Raw genomic sequence first — 20,597 nt, forward strand, 5'->3', positions numbered from 1 at the left:
ATTATTGTCATCGGTGTCTCGTGCGCGTTCCCCAGTCTACCGTTTTGGTCGCGGAGATCGGATGATGGGCGGCTTGTCTACCCTTTCCTGACATGTATCTGACCGTTTTTTCGCAGGATGCATCGCTGAGGTATGTGCAGATTGGTCAGCTGCGTCCCGAGCGGCCTGAAAATACCGTCGGGTATCGTATGCAACGCTACTGCGAAGCGTCCAACCCCATCCGTGTGCCTGAATGCCCTGCGGCCCTTACATGACTCATTGCCACCATAGATGTGTTCACAAACAGTACCGCCGGCCCCCTAGGTGATTGCAGTTCGCAAGCCCTTCGCACGGTATCGCAGAAGACGATGGAGCGCCGCAATGGCTCTGCCGTGCATGAGCTACATATACAGTATTTGCTGTAGCCCCAGTGGCGATTCATGCGAAAAGGAGTGCTGTCTCCGTGGAGACCCGGCCGAGTACGACTTCGCTAGTACTAGTCTTCCTGCCATCCGTCAAAACCTTGCGCGATCGGGTAATACTGGACATCACCAAGAGCGTCAATTCGAACTCTGGAATGGCAGTGTCAGACGCAGCAACAGCTTCTGCACTCTTCGGTGGTGACCGGTGACCACTCCAGCCTGAGGAAGGCCTCCAAAGCCTATCTTTGTGACCGTTTTTGCAACGTATGCTTGGACGTTAATTACCCTTTTATTCTCATCCACGCTGCTGGGCCGACCCATGCGCAAATTTAGCCATCCCTGCGACGCGGGAGGCAGGCTTTGCATTGTTTTGGAGGGCTTCTCGTATCTTTGATGGAATGTGCCGCCATACATCAGGGCACCCGCATGCTAAGCGTGTTATATAAAGCCCTAGTGCCTCCGCAGAACGGTTGTTACCCTCTCACGACCTTCACGAGCTCGCACGTCCAGACATGCATGCGAACCGGCTCAAGCGTTGGCTCGCCTTGTCTGCCCTTCTCGGTGCGGCCCGCGCGCAGCCAGCCTCCCCCGGGCTACCCAGCAGTTTTCCTCACGTCTACCCGGGCATGCCATCGGGTAACTTCAGCCCCGAGTGGCAGTCCTGTGAGCACTTCTTGGACTATGCTACAGCTCGCTGGCGTCTGCTGACCCTCCCCAACCAGATTTTCAGGTCACCCAACCGCTACCTAACGTAACATTTCCGCTGGGACGTAATTGGGCGGGTAACATTCCTGTCGACCGCCCTGGTCATCCGAACGACACCCTATTCTTCTGGGCCTTTGAGAAACAAAACGGTTCGCTGACTGCCAATGCCAGCGAGAGCACTGAGCCCTGGGGCATCTGGTTGAATGGAGGGTAAACATGATCTCGATTGACTGGCAATGTGGTATTGATGAGTGGTGCAGACCAGGCTCCTCAAGTCTGCTTGGACTGTTGTTCGAGGCAAGTGCGAGGCAAGTATTGCAGCATGAGCCTTTTGCTGAAAGCTGTCTTGCAGAATGGACCTCTCCACATTCGGGACGATTATTCGATGTTTTCAAACAACTTTAGCTGGCACCAGCTTGCGGACTACGTTTGGGTTGACCAGCCGGTGTAAGTTGATATTTACTGGTAAAGCCATCCCCATCTTAATTGCCTCTCAGTGGAACAGGATTTTCGACTGCCGATTCCACTGGATATGGTGAGCGATTCCGTGCATGATTCGCCCTCCGTACGCTGACTCAGCTTAATTAGTCGCTGATGAGGATCAAATGGGCCAGGACTTTGTCAGTTTAGGCCTGCCTGATGTTAGGACGCAGTGCTGATCCCCAATTGCCATACCTTGATAGATGAATTTCCTTGCCAATTTGGTGAAGGTATTCCCGAGTTTGGCAACGAGGCCCCTGTTTCTAACTGGCGAGAGTTACGCTGGTACTTATATCGTAAGTTCAATTCACAGAAAACCGACGCCCGGACGTATGCTGAACTTTTACCTTAAAGCCTTATATCACCAAGACGTACTTCGGAATGGAGAATCCACCAGTGAACCTCTCGAGAATTGCCATTGGCGACGGCACGCTCGGAAGCGGCGCTGAGTTCGAGGAGCTGCCCACGGTACGACCCTTTCTCTCAGCGTCCGACGCGGCTAATCAACGTCTTTACAGCTTACGGTCATCGAGACCTACCCCCAGTTGATAGGCTATGACCAGCAAGTATATGCGTACTTCAAAGAACAGTAAGCGACGGCCTAACTCGCTGCCTCGCGTGACTTCTGCTAAAACTCGAGTCAGGTCGCACCTGTGCGGATACGACCTAAACATGACGTACCCGCAGAATGGCACCTTCCCAACCTTGAACCCCCCATTCCCCAATGGCATTGACACGCTAGAGACGCGGCGCAAGGCAGGCAAAACGATTCTCTTCAAGCAGTCGCTCAAACAGGATATCCTCGAGCGCCGCGCAGGCGTTGTCCGGCGCAGCACGCCGTTCGACGAGGAGCGACTCGCGAAGCGCGACCAGTGGAAGCGGGACCTCAGCGGACGCGCGAATGGCACCATCGATCCGTTTTATGAGTGCGACCTCTACGACGAGATGATCGACTATGCGCTCAACTTTAGTCTGCCGTGGAGTACGCGTTTGCTGTGACGTTGCGCTGTTGATGCTGACTTCGTCTTCGTAGAGGGGAATGATCCCGAGAATGGCTTTGATGTTTACCAGATTCCAGATGCTCTAGACCCTGAAGCTCCCATGGATGGTAGCGTCTTCTTGAATGGTAGATCGCAATATGTTGTGCTTTTGCGGTGTGCAGTATTGACACGTTTTCATCTGGCAGATAACAGCACGCGCGCCGCTATCCACGCACCAACGAGCAAAGACTGGCAAGAAAGCATCAACTATCCATTCAGTATGTTACAGAATCTGCTGGATAATGCGGCCTGCTCACGTATCTCAGACAATAGTAATTCTGGCATCGATCCCAGCCCTGAGTAAGCTTTGCAGCCCACCAGCTGATCCGCGGGATGCTAACTCAACTTGCCAGGCCGATGGTGTTCCTGAACGAGCTTGCCACGAACGCGACGGAGCACGGCGTCCACGTGATCATCTACTCAGGCAACGACGACTCGCTCGTCTCGCACATCTCGTCCGAAAGTGCGTATCGCCCCTGCGCTCATCATGAACACCTACCCGTACTCACCGCATGTGCATAGTCGTCATCCAGAACACGACCTTCGGCGGCATTCAGGGCTTCACGCAGCCGCCCGCGACGCCATGGTTCGGCGACGACGGCGTGTTCGCGGGCATCGCGCACCAGGAGCGCAACTGGACGTTCATCCTCGTCGAGAACGCGGGCCACCTCGTCGCGCAGCAGCAGCCTGAGCGCGTGTGTATCCGCCCCCGCCTCTCTTTTGACACCACACACTGACACAACGTCTCCGCACAGGCCTTCGTCTTCCTCCGCGAATTCGTGCTCGGCAACAACCAGACCGGGCTCGTCACGAACAGCAGCGGGGGCACGGGCGTGAGCGTCGTCGGCGGTGAGGTCGCGTCGCTCGCAGGCTCGGTGCACCCCGGCCAGCTTGGCATCTACGTTGGTTCCGGCACGACGCAGTCAACGTACACGTACCCGAGCGCGACGATCGCCGCGTGGAACAGCTTCTTCGCGACCGTCACGTCGCAGAACGAGCTCGCGACCGCCAGCGCCAGCGGCAGCTCGCAGACGAGCGGCGCCGTGGCGCAGGTGGCCTCGCAGTGGTGGGTCGCCGCGGTCGGCGCCTTGCTCCTTGCATTCTAGGACGATGTATAGGCGCGACGACGGACAGTGCTTACGACGGACATATGTGACGCTGTGCTACCATCCAAAACCCAGAATTGGTGGGATATGTATTAACTAGAACGTAAAGCGATCTACGTGAGTCTGTGTGTGCGGTCCAAAAAGTAATGCAGTGAGTCCCAGTGTACTGAATAAATTAGAGCATCAAAGCGAAGCCGGCCGCCGCGAGCGCGGTGGCTGCTGTAAAGAGGGAGAAGGCCATAGGGTCCGCACCACTTGCGTTCGCACCTTTGCTACCTGATGAGCTCGAGCTCGCGGCGGTCTCGTTGACGTGCGCGAGGGCAGCCGCGCGCTCGGCCTTGTATGTCTGGTTCGTCGTCGTCTCCATATACATGTCCGTCATCGGGATGCTCATGCACTGGCCGATCGGCTTGAGCGTGAACGGCGGGTTGTGAGTCATCGCGGCGTTGAGCGTGAAGCCGACGGCGAGGTCGACGGTAATCTCGAACAGGTCATGCTCTAGGACGATGAGGCTGCTGTAGTGTCAGTCCCTCTGCAACATTGCATCTTTGTGTGGACTTGCCCAGTGTTGATGGCGGTAGCGTTACCAAGGATGGCCTCGAACGACTCGAACTGCTGGATGGCGTTCATCTGACCGCCCGCAACACGCCAGTCTGGGTGCGACGTCAGCACGGAGAGATGATACATAGGTGAGCAAATGTACCATTGGTGTCGAACTTCTGGCCAGAAGGCGTGGCAGTCCAGATGATAGGTGTAAGACCCATGGCGAGCGAAATAGCGCGAACTCGGTTATCTAGAGGCGCTCCGTCAGCGCTCCGAGGCGGACGTAGATCGGAGCTGCATACCGATATCACCATAAGGCGGGCGCATCGTCGTGGGGGTGACACCGAGGACTCGTTTGATTGCCTCACGACTCCAGCCCAGCTCTGCGACTATCTGCTCGTTCGTTAGGGATGTAAGGGGCTATGAAGGGTCCGGTCAATATTAGCAGCTAAGCTCGGCCGGAGACGGCGATGAAGACCCACGTGATGAGACCAGGTGTGGACACTGATTTCATGACCCTTCATATACTCCTCAACTAGGACCGCAGGGAGCTGAATAACACGGGAGCCGACAACAAAGAAGGTCGCACGTAGATCCTTCTCGTCCAAGTAATTAAGTAGAGTTCTGGCGGCAATCACTTTCAGCGAGGGAGCTTGAGACAAATCACGTTCAAACGCACTGGGCTACATGGCATGGTCAGTAGTACTTCTATTGAAACAATGACCGACACGTACTATATCGCGAAGGGCCGTCGTCGAAAGAAACACCCCAGGTCATCTTGTCGGGGCACGCAACAATATCAGTTGGGGCAGTCCAGCCACCGCAAGTCCACCAGCCTCGAGCTTGGGCGTCCGAAGCAAACTGAGGGTCTTCGGCACAGTCCCCATCTTTGGTGGGCTCCAGGTCTGGAATGTCGACGCCCTCGAGCTCCTTCATCCACTCCGCGACCTGCGACGAGTTGATCGGGGGGACGACGTCCATTGTCGGCCATTGACTTTGCACATAAACGACTGCAAAGACAGATAAATTATGCTATAGGATTGATAGGGCATCGGCACTCACAGGGTGTTGGTAGTGGTGGTGCGCCGGCGAACGAAGGGGTCGCACTGACGGTGTACGTCGCAGTGACCATGGCAGTCGTTCCACTTGACATGCCAGAGCTGATAGATTGGAGGGGCGGGATCCCAGAAGGAGGAGAGGGTAGATTGGATGGGATAGGCATAGTGGTGGTCGAAGCAGCAGATCCCGACGCTACAGACTTAGACGAGGTAGACGCAGCTGAGGAAGCGGTCGAGGAGGACGCAGATCTGGACACCGCAGACGATGCTTGGCGGGCATAGACGTCTCGTGCAATGTGGTGGTGGTTGCCATGTGCGTTGGCACTGACGAGGAGGGCAGAGAGAACGGCCAGGGCCTCAAGCTTCATTTTAATCGTGAGTTAGTGTGGAATGTGTAGCACAAAAAGAATGACAGAGAGCAGCAAGTGCTCGGAGGTAAATACGGCGACGACGACGACGACGAAAAGGAGAGAAATAAAGCACGAAGGACACTTGACAGCCCGCCTAACATTCGCCAAGCATTTAAGGACAAGCGATAATTGCCATATCCGGTCGCGCACTGATGGGAAACTTCATCACCCGTCGGCATTACCGGCATTGCCCCGCCCCTTGCCTTTCTGGGCGCCGAGTTCGCTTGGGCGCAGTCAAGTCAAGCATAGCCAAGACGCCGTAAATCGGCTGAAATTGACCAAAGATAGTGGGATTTTGGATATTAGCCTTTGTACTGCACGCTTGACCGGCTCCAGGCCAGAATGGCATTTTTTTTCGGCGCACAGATTTTGCCCCGGAAGCGACGCTGCCGCGGCTATTGGGCGCTTGATCGTTGGTCGCCCGCCGCCGGGGCGTCTGTTCATATACCGCGCCAGGGCTCTCCGAGTCACCACTGCCGCACTTGACAAACTGTTGAGTCTGGTGTACAACCTCTCTCTCTCGCTATTACCGGATACGCCTGAGCAGTGCTCTGCATGGCAAAGAAACGAAAAGAGACTTCTCAGGCTACCACCCTCGACGCCTTCTTCAAGAGGGGCGGAAACGATGCCAATAAGAAGGCAAAGTTGCGGGCGACCGAGCCTGCACAGGCTACTAAAAGGAGTGTGAAGAAGCCATCATTCTCGGTCACTCCTGAAGACATCATATTCATTGACGATGATGAGTCGCAAGAACCAGTTGTCCTGGATGACTCTTCAGACATTGAGGTGGTCGAGGACACGTCTGCAGCCACCCTATGCATTCCTTCCACTTCCAAGGCTGCCAGGGAAGGACTTCAAAGGGTGCTTACCGCGCAGCCGCTACCAAATGCTTCTAGCGTTCAGTACGGCTCAGCATCCAATGCTGAAGACTTCGACATGTCGTTCGGTGAGCCCTCGCTTCTTGCAGGACAGGGTTCGTCCCAGCCAAAACGTACAGACGAAGATAGCCCGGATTTCGGAGTACCGTCACTACTTTTGCGTGATGAGCCACGGTGCACCGCCCCACCACCCGCAACATCTGCCTCGTTGTGGCCGACAGTTCTAAACAATACCAAGACTTGCCTCGACGTCGGTTACCAGGCGGGCGAAGGGTCAGGCTCATCTACGACAAGAGTAGAGGAGGAACATCCACACCGACCATCCCTTGATCCGCTGCAAAAGCCTGACGCGAATGAGGAGCTCCTTCGAGAAAGGACGTCCTACGCGTATACTCCTGTCGCCAACGCGACGTCTACCGATCAGTGGGAGCTTGGTGATGACGAGGCAGCCCCTGCCGAGAACGACATCGCTCTGGACGATCGTGATGAAGTAGATGCCGACCTTTCCTTCGAAGGACAGGATGTCCCAATGGGTGCCGAAGACAGTGCTCAGACGACGTGTCCAGTATGCAACATACTGTTGGACAAGTTGTCCCATCTAGTGCGTCCATTACTTCGATTTTTGCTGAACGATCACTCATTCTATACAGGAGATACAAAGGCATGTCAACGATTGCATGGACGCAACACCCCTTTCGCCTCCGAAAAGTACAATGACCGCTAGTGCTTCTAGTTCCAGCCCTTCCAAAGTGCTGAGACTAGTCTCTTCGTCTCAAGTGGTCAACTTGACTCCTGAGCCCAGAGACGAAGAGGATCTGAGACCGCTGGTCAACGAAGGCAACGCGGGCAGCTCTGGTGTCTTTTCCACGCTGATGAACTCGCATAAGGAGAACGAAGCATGGAAAGAAGCCACTGTCGTCGAAGACCGCAACTTTCGACCCACGAAGGCGAACGGTGGGCGACGCAAAGCCCCCTTCTATAAGGTCATGCAAGGCATGCCCATAGCCGTGGATGCCTTCCGCTATGGCACAATACCTGGAGTTACAGCGTACTTCTTGACGTAGGCCGAACCTCATTTCGAGGTAGTTACGTGCTAATACTGTATAGACATGCGCATTCGGACCACTATACTAACCTGTCCAGCAACTGGAAGAGCGGGGCCATCTACTGCTCGGAAGGTACGGCGAATTTGATTGTTCACATGCTTCGTGTCGACCGCAAGTGGGTCCATGCGCTCCCCATGGACGCTACGACTGTAGTCCCGAACACGGGAGGTGTTACCGTTACTCTCATCGAGGCCAATCACTGTACGTTAATCCCCTAATCTTAATTCTGCTGTTTATTGAGATGAACCGCATCAGGTCCTGGCTCATGTCTGTTCCTCTTTGAAGGGCAGCAGACCGTCAACGCTGGCGATAGCGCGTATAAATCCACCTTCGTCGGCTCAAAGCGCATATTCCGGTACCTGCACTGCGGCGACTTCCGCGCTTCGCCGCAGCATGTGATGCACCCGGCAGTGCGCGGGAAAAGGATAGACACCGTCTACTTAGACACGACGTATCTCGACCCTAAGGTGCACGGACCTGCCATGCATTTCCTCAGTCGCAGCTGACGATGTGCGTTATATCTAGTATTGCTTCCCGCCACAGAGCGAGGTCATCTCCGCGTGCGCGGAGCTTGCCAGGCGCATCGTTCTGGACGAGTCTTCGCATGTGGACACGGCGAGGAATTCCCGTGTGGACGACTTCTTTAGCGTGCATGAGAAGCCGAAAGAGAAAGAAGTAGCGAAAACTGAAAGAACACTTGTTATAGTGGGGTATGTCCATATACTCTCTTGCCGTTCGGCGTGGTTTGAGACTCTTTAGAACGTACTCCATCGGAAAGGAGCGTATCGTCAAGGCGATCGCAAAGGCCCTACAGACTAAAGTTTACAGCGACTCGCGCAAAACCGCTATCCTTCGCTGTCAAGCCGACGCCGAGCTCGACGCCCTGCTCACCTCTGATCCCCTCCAAGCGGGTGTCCACCTGCTACCACTCGGTGCAATCAGCTCAGATAAATTGAAGGCGTATATGGAACAATGGAACGGCCATTGGACGAGGGCAATCGGATTCAGGCCGACTGGGTGGACGTAAGTTATCCTCGCGTAGCGCACGAAGCGAGCTGTGCTGATGCCGCGCAGCTTCACCCCGTCCAAAGGGTCCGATACTTCGCCGTCTATACCCTCTGTTATTGCCAAGTCCCAGGTAAAATTGTTCACATTCGCCGACATCAGTGCGTCGAAGAATTCTACGCCAAACTTGCAGCTGTACGGCGTGCCGTACTCTGAGCACAGCTCGTTCTTCGAGCTTACCTGCTTCGCGCTTTCGTTTGATTGGGGCCGGATGATTGCTACTGTGAACGTTGGCAGCGAGGTGTCGCGGGGGAAAATGGCGAAGTGGGTTGAGAGGTGGGAAGCGGAGAAGAAGAGACGGGGGAAGGTGGAAGTTGTTCAATTTAGATCTCCGGAATACTGGTGATATGTCTGTGATGTATTACGGCCATGATTTACGGCCTCTTGCACTCAGCATTCTGAAAATATATCGCCGTGTTCACGCAGCAGGATAGGGCTGCATCGATTAGGCAAGTCCTTGATAAGATTTCGATCGACGCGCTCACAACTGCCCGAAAACGAGAATTAGCAGAGCTGTACAGCTTGCAACCCGACCGCCATGACCTCTCTCATTCAAACCGTCCGAGCGAGTGCGTAGTCACTGTTGCATGGCCCACCGAGTAACGCTGATTACCATGAGCAGAGTTTCTAGAGGCGATCAGGTCGGTCAACCCACCGGCACGATGGAAGATTCTCGTTGTAGACGAGCACTCGCAGCGGCTCCTGAGCTCCGTGCTCAAGCAGTTTGATGTCTTGGAGGAAAATGTTACTCGTGCGCACACATTTTCTCGTCCATAGCCTGTCCCGTCTCACTGGGCACGTGTAGTTATCGAGGCGATCACGAGCTACCGCGAGCCTCAGCCATCCATGGAGGCCGTGTACCTCCTCATGCCGACTTCCCAGAACGTAGAACGCATAATACGTGACTTCTCGAACGGTAGGAAACAATACGCCGCGGCGAACCTCTTCTTCATAGATGGTATGTACGTGCACTGCTTCGTGCCACGCTCAGACGCGACCGCTTAGCGACACTGTAATTCAAGGCCTTGCTGAACCGCTTTTTGAGAAACTAACATCCTCGCCGGCCGAGCCACATCTAAAGGCGCTGCAAGACCTCTATATCAACTTTTGGGGTGAGTACGGCTTGGGACGCGGGCTTGTTGATGGGATATTGAAACACGACGCAGCGCTGGAGTCACAAGCATTCTCCGTCAAGCGGCCAGGCCAATTCTTCAATGCGTTTAGCCCACCAAGAAGCGACGCCACTTTCATATCTGCGCGAAGCAAGCTAGAGGAAGAGCTGAGGTTTACGAGCAAGATGGTTAGTCTCCGAACATTAGTCCTCCTGTGAGCTTGCGCCCTAACAAGATACTCACGCAGCTCGTGAACGTTTGTGTGACACTGAATGAGCTCCCATACATCCGCTATTATTTCCCCTCACATCACCCTCCGCTTGGTCCATTGAAACCGCATGATACCACGCGTGCACCCCCGCCACCCGAAGGAAGTGGACGCTGGAGAACGCAACTCGCCCGCGGACAAGAATCTCGTGCTTACGAGAGCGCAGAGGGCGACTACGTTGCGAAGATTTTGGCGTTTATGGTGCAGCAAGGGTTGGACGAATACAAAAGGGCGAACCCCGATTTCCCCGTAAGTCTCAAGCGTGACCTGCGTGCCCGTATGCTAACTCAACTGTGGTCGGACGGGCTTACAGAGAACGGATGCGGGGCGATCGCGCTCGACGCTAATCATCACGGACCGGACGATGGATACGTTGGCACCGTTGCTGCACGAGTTCACTTATCAGGCGATGGCGACGGACCTGCTACCGATCGAGGATGGAACTAAATACATGTACAAGTTCCAGACTGCGGCTGGGACGGAAGAAGACAAGGCCGCGGTCCTGTCGGACGCGGACAACGTTTGGACGGAAATCCGGCACATGCACATGCGCGAGGCTATCGACAAGCTCATGGCTGACTTCAACCAGTTTATGCAGGATAATGCTGGTTTCAAAGGGTGCGTGCGATTACGGCTACCTAGGTTGTGTAGTGTTTACAGCGGGACAGAGAGGGCGCTGCGAACTTGAATGACATGAAGGACATGTTGGCAAACCTGCCGCAATTCCAAGAGCAGCGAGAAAAGGTCAGCATATATGCGTACTTAACTAGATAGGATGTCCTGCTAATGCCGCCGCCGCAGTTCTCTCTCCATCTGAACATGGCCCAGGAGTGCATGGGCATCTTCGAGCGTGCGAAGCTGCCAGCGATCGCTACCGTTGAGCAGAACTGTTCTACAGGCCTCACTGCGGAAGGCAAAACACCCAAACACCTCGTTGAGGAGATGGTTCCCTTGCTGGATAGCCGGGAAGTACAGTATGTCACTTGCATCTCAGCTGCTATGCCTATTCACGAGTGCCTTGCAGGAACGTCAACAAAGTTCGCATCATTGCACTCTATATCCAACATCGCGATGGTGTTCCGGACGAGGATCGCCGGCGACTATACCAGCACGCACGTTTGTCTATGCCTGACCAAGATGCAATCAACGCCCTCGTGCATCTAGGTATCCGTATAACCAGGGTCAGTTAGTTCGAACTTTAGGTATTACCTACCTCTAATCTATCTGGATTAGGGACCGAACGACAAAGATACCAAGAAGCGGCTGAAGCAGAAACAGAAACAGAGTAACGAAGAAGAGTACGAGCTGTCACGATATAAGCCACTACTGCGCACCGTAATCGAGGTACGCTGAACTCTGCCACGATGAAGGCGGGATATTCACACTGCCTTCCAGGATCATGTCAACAACAAACTAGACCCTACTATGTTCCCCTATGTAAAAGACCAGCCAACTCTGTCTGCTGCGCCTAGCATCAAGGCGACACCTTCTACTGGCGCCACCTCACTGCGTAGCGCAAAACCGAGCTGGCATCGTGCGGCGAAGCCCGGGGCAAGTCAGGAAGCCAAGCAACGAGTGCTCGTATTCGTTGCGGGTGGCATGACCTACTCGGAGATGCGGGAGGCCTATCAGCTGTCGAAGAGCTTGAACAAGGACATTATCATTGGTATGAGAGCAGCGTGTTTACCTGGCTGCGACGAAGCTCACCATATATGTTTGCAGGCTCTACGCATACACTGACCCCGAAGGAATTCGTCGACGACCTGAAGGTCCTCGAACTTGGCGGCGTCGGCTCGCGGGCGCTGCCGAACGGCGTGAGTGAGGGCAAGGGCCAGCGGCCCTTCCAGGAGTTCTACGACGAGGTCTACTACACGCGCGACGCCCCGCCGCCGCAGCCCGCGGCCCTCGCCCCACAGACACGCGCGCAGCCCGGACGTTCCACACGACCGTCACCCGTCCAGTCGTATGCGAGCGGCACCTCGGTGCAGTCGACGGCGAGTTCACTCACCGAGGAGAAAAAGAAGAAGAAGCGGGGCCTCTTCCACTTCTAGATGGTGCACACGGATCGGCCGGAATTTTTTATTTGTGTTTGTTGTTGATACTCTCGGAACTGAAGGCGCTTCTCTTCGCCATATATCCGCGCCCTTTTCTCCCAGTCCCCAGTAACACACGACCTAATACGCTTATTTGTCTTACGGGTACATGGAATCAGATGTCAGAATGGTTGGATGCTCGATATTAGACCATTGATTCGTGTATCGAACGCTGTGTGGTGTAGCGCGCGTTCATGGGGTAAGATGAAATCTTATTGTCTGAGCTGGCCCACTAACCATTAGCATACTAGTATCGAGTCCTTCACGGCAGTGCCTTAAGTTTCCGGTTCTGGCTTAGTCTCTGTGGTCCCATCTGCCAGGTCCCAACGTGGCGTTCAGCCGCCTTCAGCTTGAGGCATCATGTAAACGCTGTAAGAGACGTAAGATAACTAGAGGTACATAGCATATATTCTCGTCGATATATATTGTGACACTTATGCTTTCTGTAAATCTCTCCATTGCAATAGTATTATAATGAATACCACCAAAGATGTCCAAGTCTATTGGTACTTATACTTTGTGCACATCCCAGAGCCCGCGCGTTTAATCGGGGATTATGCAGCTCGACCACCACCATTCAAAGTCTCCGCGACATGCTTCTACCGACTGCAGAAGACGGCTTCTCTTTGTCCCATTTTCTATGAAAAGTGCTGTAAACAGGCGACATGCGCACAGTTTACACGTTATCAAACGCTAACCTTCTACGCCGCTTGAACGGCTTCAGTGTAATGCATCGTGTGAAGCGTGCGGCCACAAGGCCGCAAGCTTTAAGGTGCCTGCACCCGCAAGATCAGCACTCAAGGTGGCTCATATCATGGTACCCATCGTCTTGGTCCTGCTCTATGCGCTGGCGCACCTTCGGCTAGTCATCGCACAGGCGACGAGCAATTACGTGATTTTTGGCGGGACTCAGGCAGTTGTCCGGACTCGTCTTGATCCCATTGTGAACCCTGGCACTGTGAGTGAGACGAAGGGCTCAGATATGTTTCTTGGATTGACGACGCGTTCCTTTTAGTATGGGACTCACGTCCACGACGTCTTTGGTGGAAGCGGGTTTTCTGATAATTATGACTACAACCAGCTCATCCAAAGCACATGCACTACCATGGAAATAACCGAGGATTTCAGCAATTATTGGGTGGTGAGTACTGTGTTCGTGTGCACATCGTATTCTTTACTCAAGTACACTTAGCCGTCGATGTTCTACGTCGATCCGAACAATGGGTCCTACACCCTCATGGGTAAGTCGACCATACGAATTACCGTCGATGGATTCTAACATATACGTCAGAGAGCACTATGAATATCTATTATCTCATACGCCCCGGTCCCAATAATGACAAGATACAGCCGTTTCCCCAGGGCCTCAAGGTAAGCCTCCAGTCATCTGGGATTCAATATGTTTTGGCTCACTCAATGATTAGATGTTGGCTGGCGACAACACTAGGGGTACCTACAACGCGTCGAGTGAAGAAGATCAGGCAATTAGCTACATGTGTCTGGGTATGGATTATTATTTGCGCTTTGAACAACCAGTACTCAGTGAAGCTAACAGACTATTCAAACAATCACGCTAACGACCCCGACTGGGCTCAACGCCCGAATTTTTTTGATCACCAGTGTCCAGATGGTCTACGCGCACAGGCTTTCTTCCCTTCCTGCTGGGATGGCCAGAATCTCGACAGCGAGGACCACAAGTCCCACATGTCGTACCCCATCGGCGCATACAACGACGGCTACTGCCCGGACACACACCCGGTGCATCTCATCTCGCTCTTCTACGAGCTGTTCGCGCCCGTCGGCGACTTCCCATATAACGGGCCGGGGACGTGGTCATTCTCGAATGGGGACACGAACGGCTACCGCTTCCATGGAGACTTCCAGATGGGCTGGAAGGACATGAGCCTGCTACAGCAGTTCATCGACGCGTGCCCGGCTGCGCAGGGAAACGTCGCAGACTGCCCTGCGCTTGCTGCGGTGATGGATACCACGGCCGCGTCTGCGTGCCAGTTCGGCGGGCAGATCGTCAACGAGGATATCGGCGACGTCAGCCCCATCGCCGCGCTCCCTGGGTGCAATCTGCCGTGGGACGGGAACGGCACGATGCCCACGTGCAGCGGAGATGACAACCCCGGGTTCGTCGATGCGATCATGCCTTTGCCGTCGGGATGGATCGATATGGGCTGTATCGCGGAGGGCACCAGTGGACGTGCTCTTACCAACGTCACTTTTACCGGCAATAATATGACCAAGGCCGTCTGTAGTGCGATGTGCGCAAACGAGGCCCTACCATATGCGGGCGTGGAAGATGGAAACGTACTTGTTCACTCGTCTTCTTTGATAGACCTTTTACTGACGAGATGGTCTCCAGCAATGCTTCTGTGGAGAGACACTCATGAACGGTGCTGTATCTTCGACTGTCCCGCAGGAACAGTGCTATAGTCGGTGTTCAGGCAATGGTGGGTGCAACCAGTCCAGCATGAATGCCTGCGCTGAGCTCTATCCGAAGTCTTCGAGACATGTGGCGGCCAGCAGAAGCTCGAGCTCCTGCACAACCCCAATCCAACTCCAGTAACCTTGCCGTTGACCGCACCTACGACGATCCCATCCACTAATGGAAGCAGCTCATCCACGCCTTCGTCTCCGTCTCCGTCTCCTTCGCCCGGCTCGTCCGGCTCAACTGGCAGTATCCAGTGGGTCAATAGCAGCTGCAATAAGGACGGCAGCAGCCGCGCATTGACAGGGTATACCTTCGCCTCCGACCAGATGTCGCCGTCGCTGTGCCAAGCAGCATGTGCGGCGAAGGGCTTCATAATCGCTGGCCTGGAGTACGGAGCGGAATGCTACTGTAAGCTCTCCTGCCTTATTATGTCGAGCGTGTGTACTTACAGCGTGTCGAAGGCGGGAATTCCTTCGCGAACAACCTCGGCAGCACCCTTTCCGCAAGCTCGTGTTCCATGCCGTGCACCGGCGACGCGTCCACTAAGTGCGGCGGCAGCTGGGCGCTCAGCGTCTTCAAGAGCGCCAACACGACCAGCGCACATGCGCGCAAGCGTGCTCAGCGGCGCGCTCACTGATGAGGAAGCTCATCTGCCGGTATTTCTTTCTTTTGTGGCAGGGTCGTAAATTATTCTTCGGGATGTCCGGGCCTGCTGGCGAGCTCGCTGAGTAACATTATGATTATTTTATGACATCGTTCCTCTTGCGAAGGGATGCTTGCGCACAGCATGAGGAATAGGCTACTCACACCGCCTCTCCACGTAGCAATAGGCGTTCGGGCTCAAATAGTCTACGAAGTAGGTTCTTAGGCTACTGCTTGATGGCGCAGGCGTCTAGTGATTTGGAAGAATATGCATGCAACTCATTTTTGGTGATACTTACCTGCACAGCACCTGGTGCGGTCGGTAGCTATCGTGTAAGCTACACACGTACCACCCTGCAAAACCTCAGACATGGCTGAACTCGCTGCGACAATGTCTTGGGATGAGCGCATATATATGGCAAGCGCGAACCAAGTCTAAGGACGTCAGTAAGGGTTGTTGAGGTGTACTAATATACAACGCGGAAGTCTGATGCAAGAGGTATCACGGGTAACGTACTAGGCGAGGCATGAGAGCATATGCTTGGCTATTAACATACAAAAAATGCGACAGCGATGCAGCGAGATCCGAAAGAAATACTGATGATTAGGTACCCATGAAAACGGCAAGAGAAAAAAGACAGCTTCATCCCCAAACGTCTATGGCCCAGATGCAAAAGAGGATAGTATGATTGCAGAGAGGAAAGAGAATGCATATTAGAGACCAGTGTAAGTTAGCGTGAGAAGGCGTTATGAGCGTGCGGCCGGATCGGGGACTTCGTTCTGCGGTGTCGTCCCGCGTTTTCGTCGCTCTTCGGCGATAACGAGCATGGCCCGCAAGCTCTTCTCAAAGACAGGCTTCGTGAGTACACTATGGACAACCAATCAGCATCAGACCTCACAGCACGCACACTCGCGACTTACTGGTCCACGCCCGCTTCGAGATACTCTTGTTGGTCAGACAATAGGGCATTACCTAAACAACATCGCGGCGTCAGCAGCAATTTCATTCAGGGTGCGAACGTGGAGCACGCACCAGTAACGCCAACCACGAAGTCGCTGCGTCCCATCTCACGAAGCTTCGCGACGGTCTCGAGGCCGGATAGAACAGGCATTTGGTTGTCCAGGAAGACGACCGCATACTTGGGCTCGTCCGTCCCGGCGGACGTCCGCACGCCGAGCGCGCCATCGGCAGACATCCCCGCACTGCTCGGCTCCTCGGATGAGGGCGTCGTGCCGATGTTGCGAGCCCCGCCGATGCCGAGGATCATCTCGAGCGCCATCTCGCCGTTCTCGGCTGTCGAGACCTTGCACCCGAAGCGCGTGAGCATGCGCGACATGAGCTTGCGCGTCAGCGGATCGTCATCGACGACGAGCACTTTGATCCCGTGCTCGAAGCCGGGCGTGCCGGGCGTGGCCGCCCCTCCTTGCCCCTGTACGAGCGTCGACGAAGACCCTGTTGAGGTCGGGAACCCGTGCCGCGAAAAGTCCTGCGGAGCAGGCAGCTGTACGTAGTTCGGCCGCGCGACTGGCTCCACTGTATGGGCCGGCAACTCAGGCAGTTCGCAGCTCGACCGGGTAGGCGAGGCCTCCTCTTTGGCTTCAGGTGGAGTAGGATCCGTGCCTGTGGATGGGTCACCGATCGTACGTGTTAGCACGGGAGAGTTGTCATCTCGTTTTGCAGATATCTCGACCAAGCCACCTGGTGTTATGGCGTTTATTATAACAGTACCCCTTACCCACATCGAACTATTCACGAACCTTGCTCCATGATACTGTGCAGCGCGGATGTCGTCCTGTTCGGCGTCGCTGTCTGAGGCTGAAAGGTTTGAGCTAAGTTTCTGGGTGGTAGGCTTGTTCCTGGACCTGACATGATCCCAGCCAAGCTGTAGTCGTGGTCGCCGACACTGTCCGGTGTCTCGACAGACTTCAGACCGGGAAGAGCCTTTATACCAACTCCAAGAGCTGCAAGGGAGTCAGCGGCGATTCGATCACGAAGGAATTGTCACCTACGAAGCTCCACCCAGAACGTCGACCCTTCGCCAACCCTGGACCGCACACCGAGGCGACCACCACTGAGCTTGACAATCTGGCGGACGAGAGCCAACCCAAGACCTGTGCCCTTTCCACCTAAGACGAATATCGGGATGAGTGTACGCCCATGTACGGCTTCCGATCAGACGTACCTTGCTGTCTGCCCATCTCTGTTTGATTAAATGCGGCTGTATGCGTGGGGTGAGCCACATTTCACTTGATGGCGAACGAGCAGGACTTACAGAAGAGCTTGCTCTGAACCATGTCTTTCCGCCGTATGCCACATCCGCTGTCTGTGACCTCTATCCGTACAACGACGAACTCGAGCGGCGGCGGCGGTTTCGCATGAATCGTGTTATGTTGCGAAAGGTAAGAGGCGGATAGTTGTACGTGACCCTCGTCGCCGTCTCTGCAAGTGGGTGTCTCTGAATCTGTCACAGGAAAAGAGTTCCTGACCGAGTAGGGCGGCTGTGACTCGGAGAGCCCACCTGTAGAAGGCCCCGGGCGCGGTGGGGACGTATCTCGCGGGACCTCGCGGACGCTGTACGTCGACTCTAGCGTCATTGTACGTGGGAGACGAGAGGGTTTTATCAGGCGTGTCGTTATTGTCAGCTTTCCACCTGTAGGTGTGAACTTGCATGCGTTGCTACGTATGGCAGGTCAGGCCCAAATACGTGACAGAAGTAGGTCCTGGGTCGACGTACCTAGCTAAATTCGTGATGATCTGCCTGAGACGCGTCTCATCACCGACTAGAATTCCGTCTTCGTCCAGGTCGAGACGCTTCACGATCTCCTCCTCGCTGAGCCCCATCGCCTCATACAGGGCACGCCGCGCGACATCATCGATGCTTTTATCTAGCTCGGTCACGAAGTGCAAGCTCCGTGCGTCCGTCGCGAGCTGGAGTGGAACGAACAGCGAACGCATGACCTTGTGGAACGCGTACGGCTTGAGAACACTCTCAAAGCGTCCGCTGTCCATCCTATTGAAGTCGAGCACGTCATTCAACACTTTAGACATCATGCTCAGGCTTCCTTCGAGAGCTTTGAACTCTATTTCCTGCCCCCTGGCGACCATGCCCGATGCCTCCATATTCTGGACGGCGAGGAGAGCAGTGTTGAGGGGTACACGCACTTCATGGAAAACATAGGACGTCAGCCGTCGCTTCGAGTCCGACGCCTTGCGCTCGTTGACCTGCGCCTTCTGCGTTGCACGGAACTGGATTTTGAGTTGGTCCCGAAGCGTGTAGAGCCGGCGCTCCGCCTAGAGTTGGATCGGATCATTAGCGTAGGTAGTTCGGTCCGCAGCTGTGAAAATCGTACTGACATTCTCGCGCATGAAATGCACGTAGAGCAGGAAAATTTGAAACGAGATGAAGTTTACCACGTCTATCGGTGGCGTGATCCCGTCAGTTCGCAGCATTCGAGGGTAAGGGTCGCGGACGTACAGCGGGAAAACTGATGCCGTTGGGGGACAACCAAAGCAAATGCGCTGGCGTGCAAGAAGGTTGAGGCAAGTCCGGACAGAAGTGTGAAGTGGCTTACACAGCGAGGAAAGCCAACATCCCCAACAGCGCAGGAAATCTGTGCTGCTTGAGGCCGAAGAGCGCAATCGTCTGCAGACCCGTCGTATAGCTGTAATCTGTCAGCTGAGTTCAACGTCTAGTATGTGCCATGCACTCACTAGAACGTTGCCAGAAAGTCCTTATCCTGGCAAGAATAGATTCCTGGGTCATTAGGGAGGTAAAAGTTGCATAGTCGCATGAACACAAGCTGGTAGATTCCCCACGACCATGTTGAGAACGAAAGGAATATTTCATATGTGATCGGCCTGTCGCGAGGCCAATCAAGTATGACCAGAATGAGGAGCGGGAACGTGAATAAGGGCATCACAGCATAATAGAAGATGACATCGGGGAGTGGAGCGGGCTTTGGAGTGAATGCAGTCGCCAGTATCCAGTTGAGGATATAGAACAGGGAAGACCACACTGCCAAGTTCTGGAGCAGCGTGAGAACACAAGACACGGTGGTAGTAGGAGCATGCATCGCACCTTGCGCAGAAACCAGTTCTCCTTGTTGTAGTGCTCCTCCGATTTTTCATCCAGGAAACGTGTAGAGAAGAAACCGTGTAGGAATGGCCATAGTCGCCACCTGAGCCATATGAGGGGCAAACACGAACCCCAGAAGCCGTCTGAGCGTATTGCAAGGCTATCTCGATCGGTATTCGTTCCTCCCAGGTGATTGCTCCCGCCGCTCTTGTCGGGACTCTGGCCCTGGTCCGAGTTGGTCACACTTGATGTCTTCACGTCGTCTGCCCACTCTCGATCCACCACCACCTCGTCCAATGGAATGTCCGGGTCCTCCTTCTCGGTGGGCTTCGTACGATTCGAAGTACTGCTCTCGCCAGTACTGTCATCAATGGCAGACGAAGACGAAGGTGCTGTGCCAGAACCCATCTTGCGGAGGAAACGTTCCCAGTATACGCGGAGCCCTCTGGCTCGCGCACTGTCGACGATCCGAGTTCTCTTCTTCCGACGTGAGGAAAGGGGGGAAGTAACCCGTTGAGTAACGGGAGTGGGCAAGCCCTTGTCGCTCTGGCTGCGAGACATTGGCGTGAGGGCAATCGTAGTCGAGACCTTCTCTACGCTGAGGCTGGAGGTCGGACGCTCGTTTTCCTGCTGAGTCGACGAACCAGCTTCGCTAATGAGCGATGTGCGGGATCTGAACGGCATAACCGTGGGCAGCCACGGACGCCGGAATCGGGAGAGCTTGCAGCAGCTAACGCCGGTGTGAGGACGAGGGATAGCGGTAGCAGGCCCCTAGGACCTTTCACAGTGGGATATCGTCGTATTCGTCGTCCAGGACGGCGAGAGGGGATGAGCGTTAGGACCAAGGGAGCAGTGGATTCGGTGATGCCCACGCGCGCGGGGCCTGGACAAGCATCGTACACTTTGATGGTACTTAGCCTAAACGCCCATATTTCCCCGCTCACTAGCCCGCCCGGAAGCGCGAGTCTTGACAATTCTACACCGCATGAAGAAATGTCGCGACCGCTGGTTGTGACGCGACATGAACCCAACGCTATTGTCGTCATACAAACCACTACACGATGCGCTGCGTTCTCTCGTCGTTGAACCTCGGAGTTAGAAGGCCCCCCGAAAAGGTTTTGACTTCGGATCGGGAAGGGTTTAAGCTATCCTGACTCGTGTACGCGGCGAGGGT

The 20,597-nt window shown here is 54.8% G+C and overlaps 5 protein-coding genes across 5 annotated transcripts; 4 read left to right on the forward strand and 1 right to left on the reverse strand.

Annotated features, from left to right (window-relative positions):
• The first annotated feature begins 896 nt into the window (after window positions 1-896).
• Window positions 897-4,663, forward strand: PHACADRAFT_264079 (uncharacterized protein). The gene is made up of 19 exons (XM_007400884.1): window positions 897-1,064; window positions 1,124-1,316; window positions 1,367-1,403; window positions 1,459-1,553; window positions 1,604-1,641; window positions 1,695-1,726; window positions 1,790-1,882; window positions 1,941-2,054; window positions 2,105-2,175; window positions 2,231-2,568; window positions 2,620-2,712; window positions 2,773-2,844; window positions 2,893-2,926; window positions 2,980-3,089; window positions 3,149-3,321; window positions 3,382-4,244; window positions 4,295-4,385; window positions 4,436-4,525; window positions 4,578-4,663. Exons 1-16 carry the CDS (start codon window positions 914-916, stop codon window positions 3,730-3,732), a joined length of 1,995 nt encoding a protein of 664 aa, XP_007400946.1. The 5' UTR covers window positions 897-913; the 3' UTR covers window positions 3,733-4,244; window positions 4,295-4,385; window positions 4,436-4,525; window positions 4,578-4,663.
• A 2,830-nt stretch (window positions 4,664-7,493) lies between these two features.
• PHACADRAFT_166360 (uncharacterized protein) lies at window positions 7,494-9,138 on the forward strand (the record flags this gene model as incomplete). The annotated part of the gene is made up of 6 exons (XM_007400885.1): window positions 7,494-7,681; window positions 7,729-7,928; window positions 7,983-8,194; window positions 8,253-8,437; window positions 8,487-8,750; window positions 8,802-9,138. 6 exons carry the CDS (start codon window positions 7,494-7,496, stop codon window positions 9,136-9,138), a joined length of 1,386 nt encoding a protein of 461 aa, XP_007400947.1.
• Window positions 9,139-9,328: 190 nt separating this feature from the next.
• Window positions 9,329-12,352, forward strand: PHACADRAFT_264085 (uncharacterized protein; the record flags this gene model as incomplete). The annotated part of the gene is made up of 13 exons (XM_007400886.1): window positions 9,329-9,361; window positions 9,415-9,543; window positions 9,598-9,750; window positions 9,815-9,904; window positions 9,959-10,092; window positions 10,152-10,421; window positions 10,486-10,790; window positions 10,841-10,916; window positions 10,974-11,146; window positions 11,197-11,353; window positions 11,406-11,516; window positions 11,568-11,838; window positions 11,895-12,352. Coding segments are annotated over 13 exons (2,231 nt in total), but the record flags the coding sequence as incomplete, so codon positions are not given.
• A 717-nt stretch (window positions 12,353-13,069) lies between these two features.
• PHACADRAFT_213577 (uncharacterized protein) lies at window positions 13,070-15,644 on the forward strand. Its single transcript, XM_007400887.1, has 9 exons — window positions 13,070-13,223; window positions 13,281-13,406; window positions 13,458-13,506; window positions 13,557-13,636; window positions 13,690-13,768; window positions 13,821-14,581; window positions 14,637-14,724; window positions 14,775-15,113; window positions 15,167-15,644. Exons 1-9 carry the CDS (start codon window positions 13,080-13,082, stop codon window positions 15,340-15,342), a joined length of 1,842 nt encoding a protein of 613 aa, XP_007400949.1. The 5' UTR covers window positions 13,070-13,079; the 3' UTR covers window positions 15,343-15,644.
• A 98-nt stretch (window positions 15,645-15,742) lies between these two features.
• On the reverse strand, window positions 15,743-20,285 carry PHACADRAFT_152889 (uncharacterized protein). Its single transcript, XM_007400888.1, has 14 exons — window positions 19,427-20,285; window positions 19,060-19,373; window positions 18,921-19,010; window positions 18,824-18,867; window positions 18,703-18,764; window positions 18,083-18,639; window positions 17,867-18,024; window positions 17,621-17,809; window positions 17,531-17,566; window positions 17,358-17,474; window positions 17,106-17,309; window positions 16,381-17,046; window positions 16,269-16,320; window positions 15,743-16,215 (listed from the first exon to the last, which is right to left on the reverse strand). The coding sequence occupies exons 1-14, from the start codon at window positions 20,105-20,107 to the stop codon at window positions 16,095-16,097; spliced, it is 3,291 nt and encodes a 1,096-aa protein (XP_007400950.1). The 5' UTR covers window positions 20,108-20,285; the 3' UTR covers window positions 15,743-16,094.
• Window positions 20,286-20,597: the final 312 nt, after the last annotated feature.

This window comes from Phanerochaete carnosa (genome assembly GCF_000300595.1).
Source record: "Phanerochaete carnosa HHB-10118-sp unplaced genomic scaffold PHACAscaffold_11, whole genome shotgun sequence".
Classification (NCBI taxonomy): Eukaryota; Fungi; Basidiomycota; class Agaricomycetes; order Polyporales; family Phanerochaetaceae; genus Phanerochaete; species Phanerochaete carnosa.

Bases quoted from the DNA above. Each gene is read 5' to 3' on its own strand.
- PHACADRAFT_152889 (XM_007400888.1), bottom strand. From the start codon at position 20,107: ATGCCGTTCAGATCCCGCACATCGCTCATTAGCGAAGCTGGTTCGTCG. The intron at 18,640-18,702 runs GTCAGTACGATT...ATCCAACTCTAG, and splicing joins TGCATTTCATGCGCGAGAAT to GCGGAGCGCCGGCTCTACAC. The intron at 17,475-17,530 runs GTACGTCTGATC...TATTCGTCTTAG, and splicing joins AGAGATGGGCAGACAGCAAG to GTGGAAAGGGCACAGGTCTT.
- PHACADRAFT_264079 (XM_007400884.1), top strand. From the start codon at position 914: ATGCATGCGAACCGGCTCAAGCGTTGGCTCGCCTTGTCTGCCCTTCTC. The intron at 1,554-1,603 runs GTAAGTTGATAT...ATTGCCTCTCAG, and splicing joins GTTTGGGTTGACCAGCCGGT to TGGAACAGGATTTTCGACTG. The intron at 1,727-1,789 runs GTCAGTTTAGGC...ATACCTTGATAG, and splicing joins ATCAAATGGGCCAGGACTTT to ATGAATTTCCTTGCCAATTT.
- PHACADRAFT_213577 (XM_007400887.1), top strand. From the start codon at position 13,080: ATGGTACCCATCGTCTTGGTCCTGCTCTATGCGCTGGCGCACCTTCGG. The intron at 13,224-13,280 runs GTGAGTGAGACG...CGTTCCTTTTAG, and splicing joins CCATTGTGAACCCTGGCACT to TATGGGACTCACGTCCACGA. The intron at 14,582-14,636 runs GTACTTGTTCAC...GATGGTCTCCAG, and splicing joins CGGGCGTGGAAGATGGAAAC to CAATGCTTCTGTGGAGAGAC.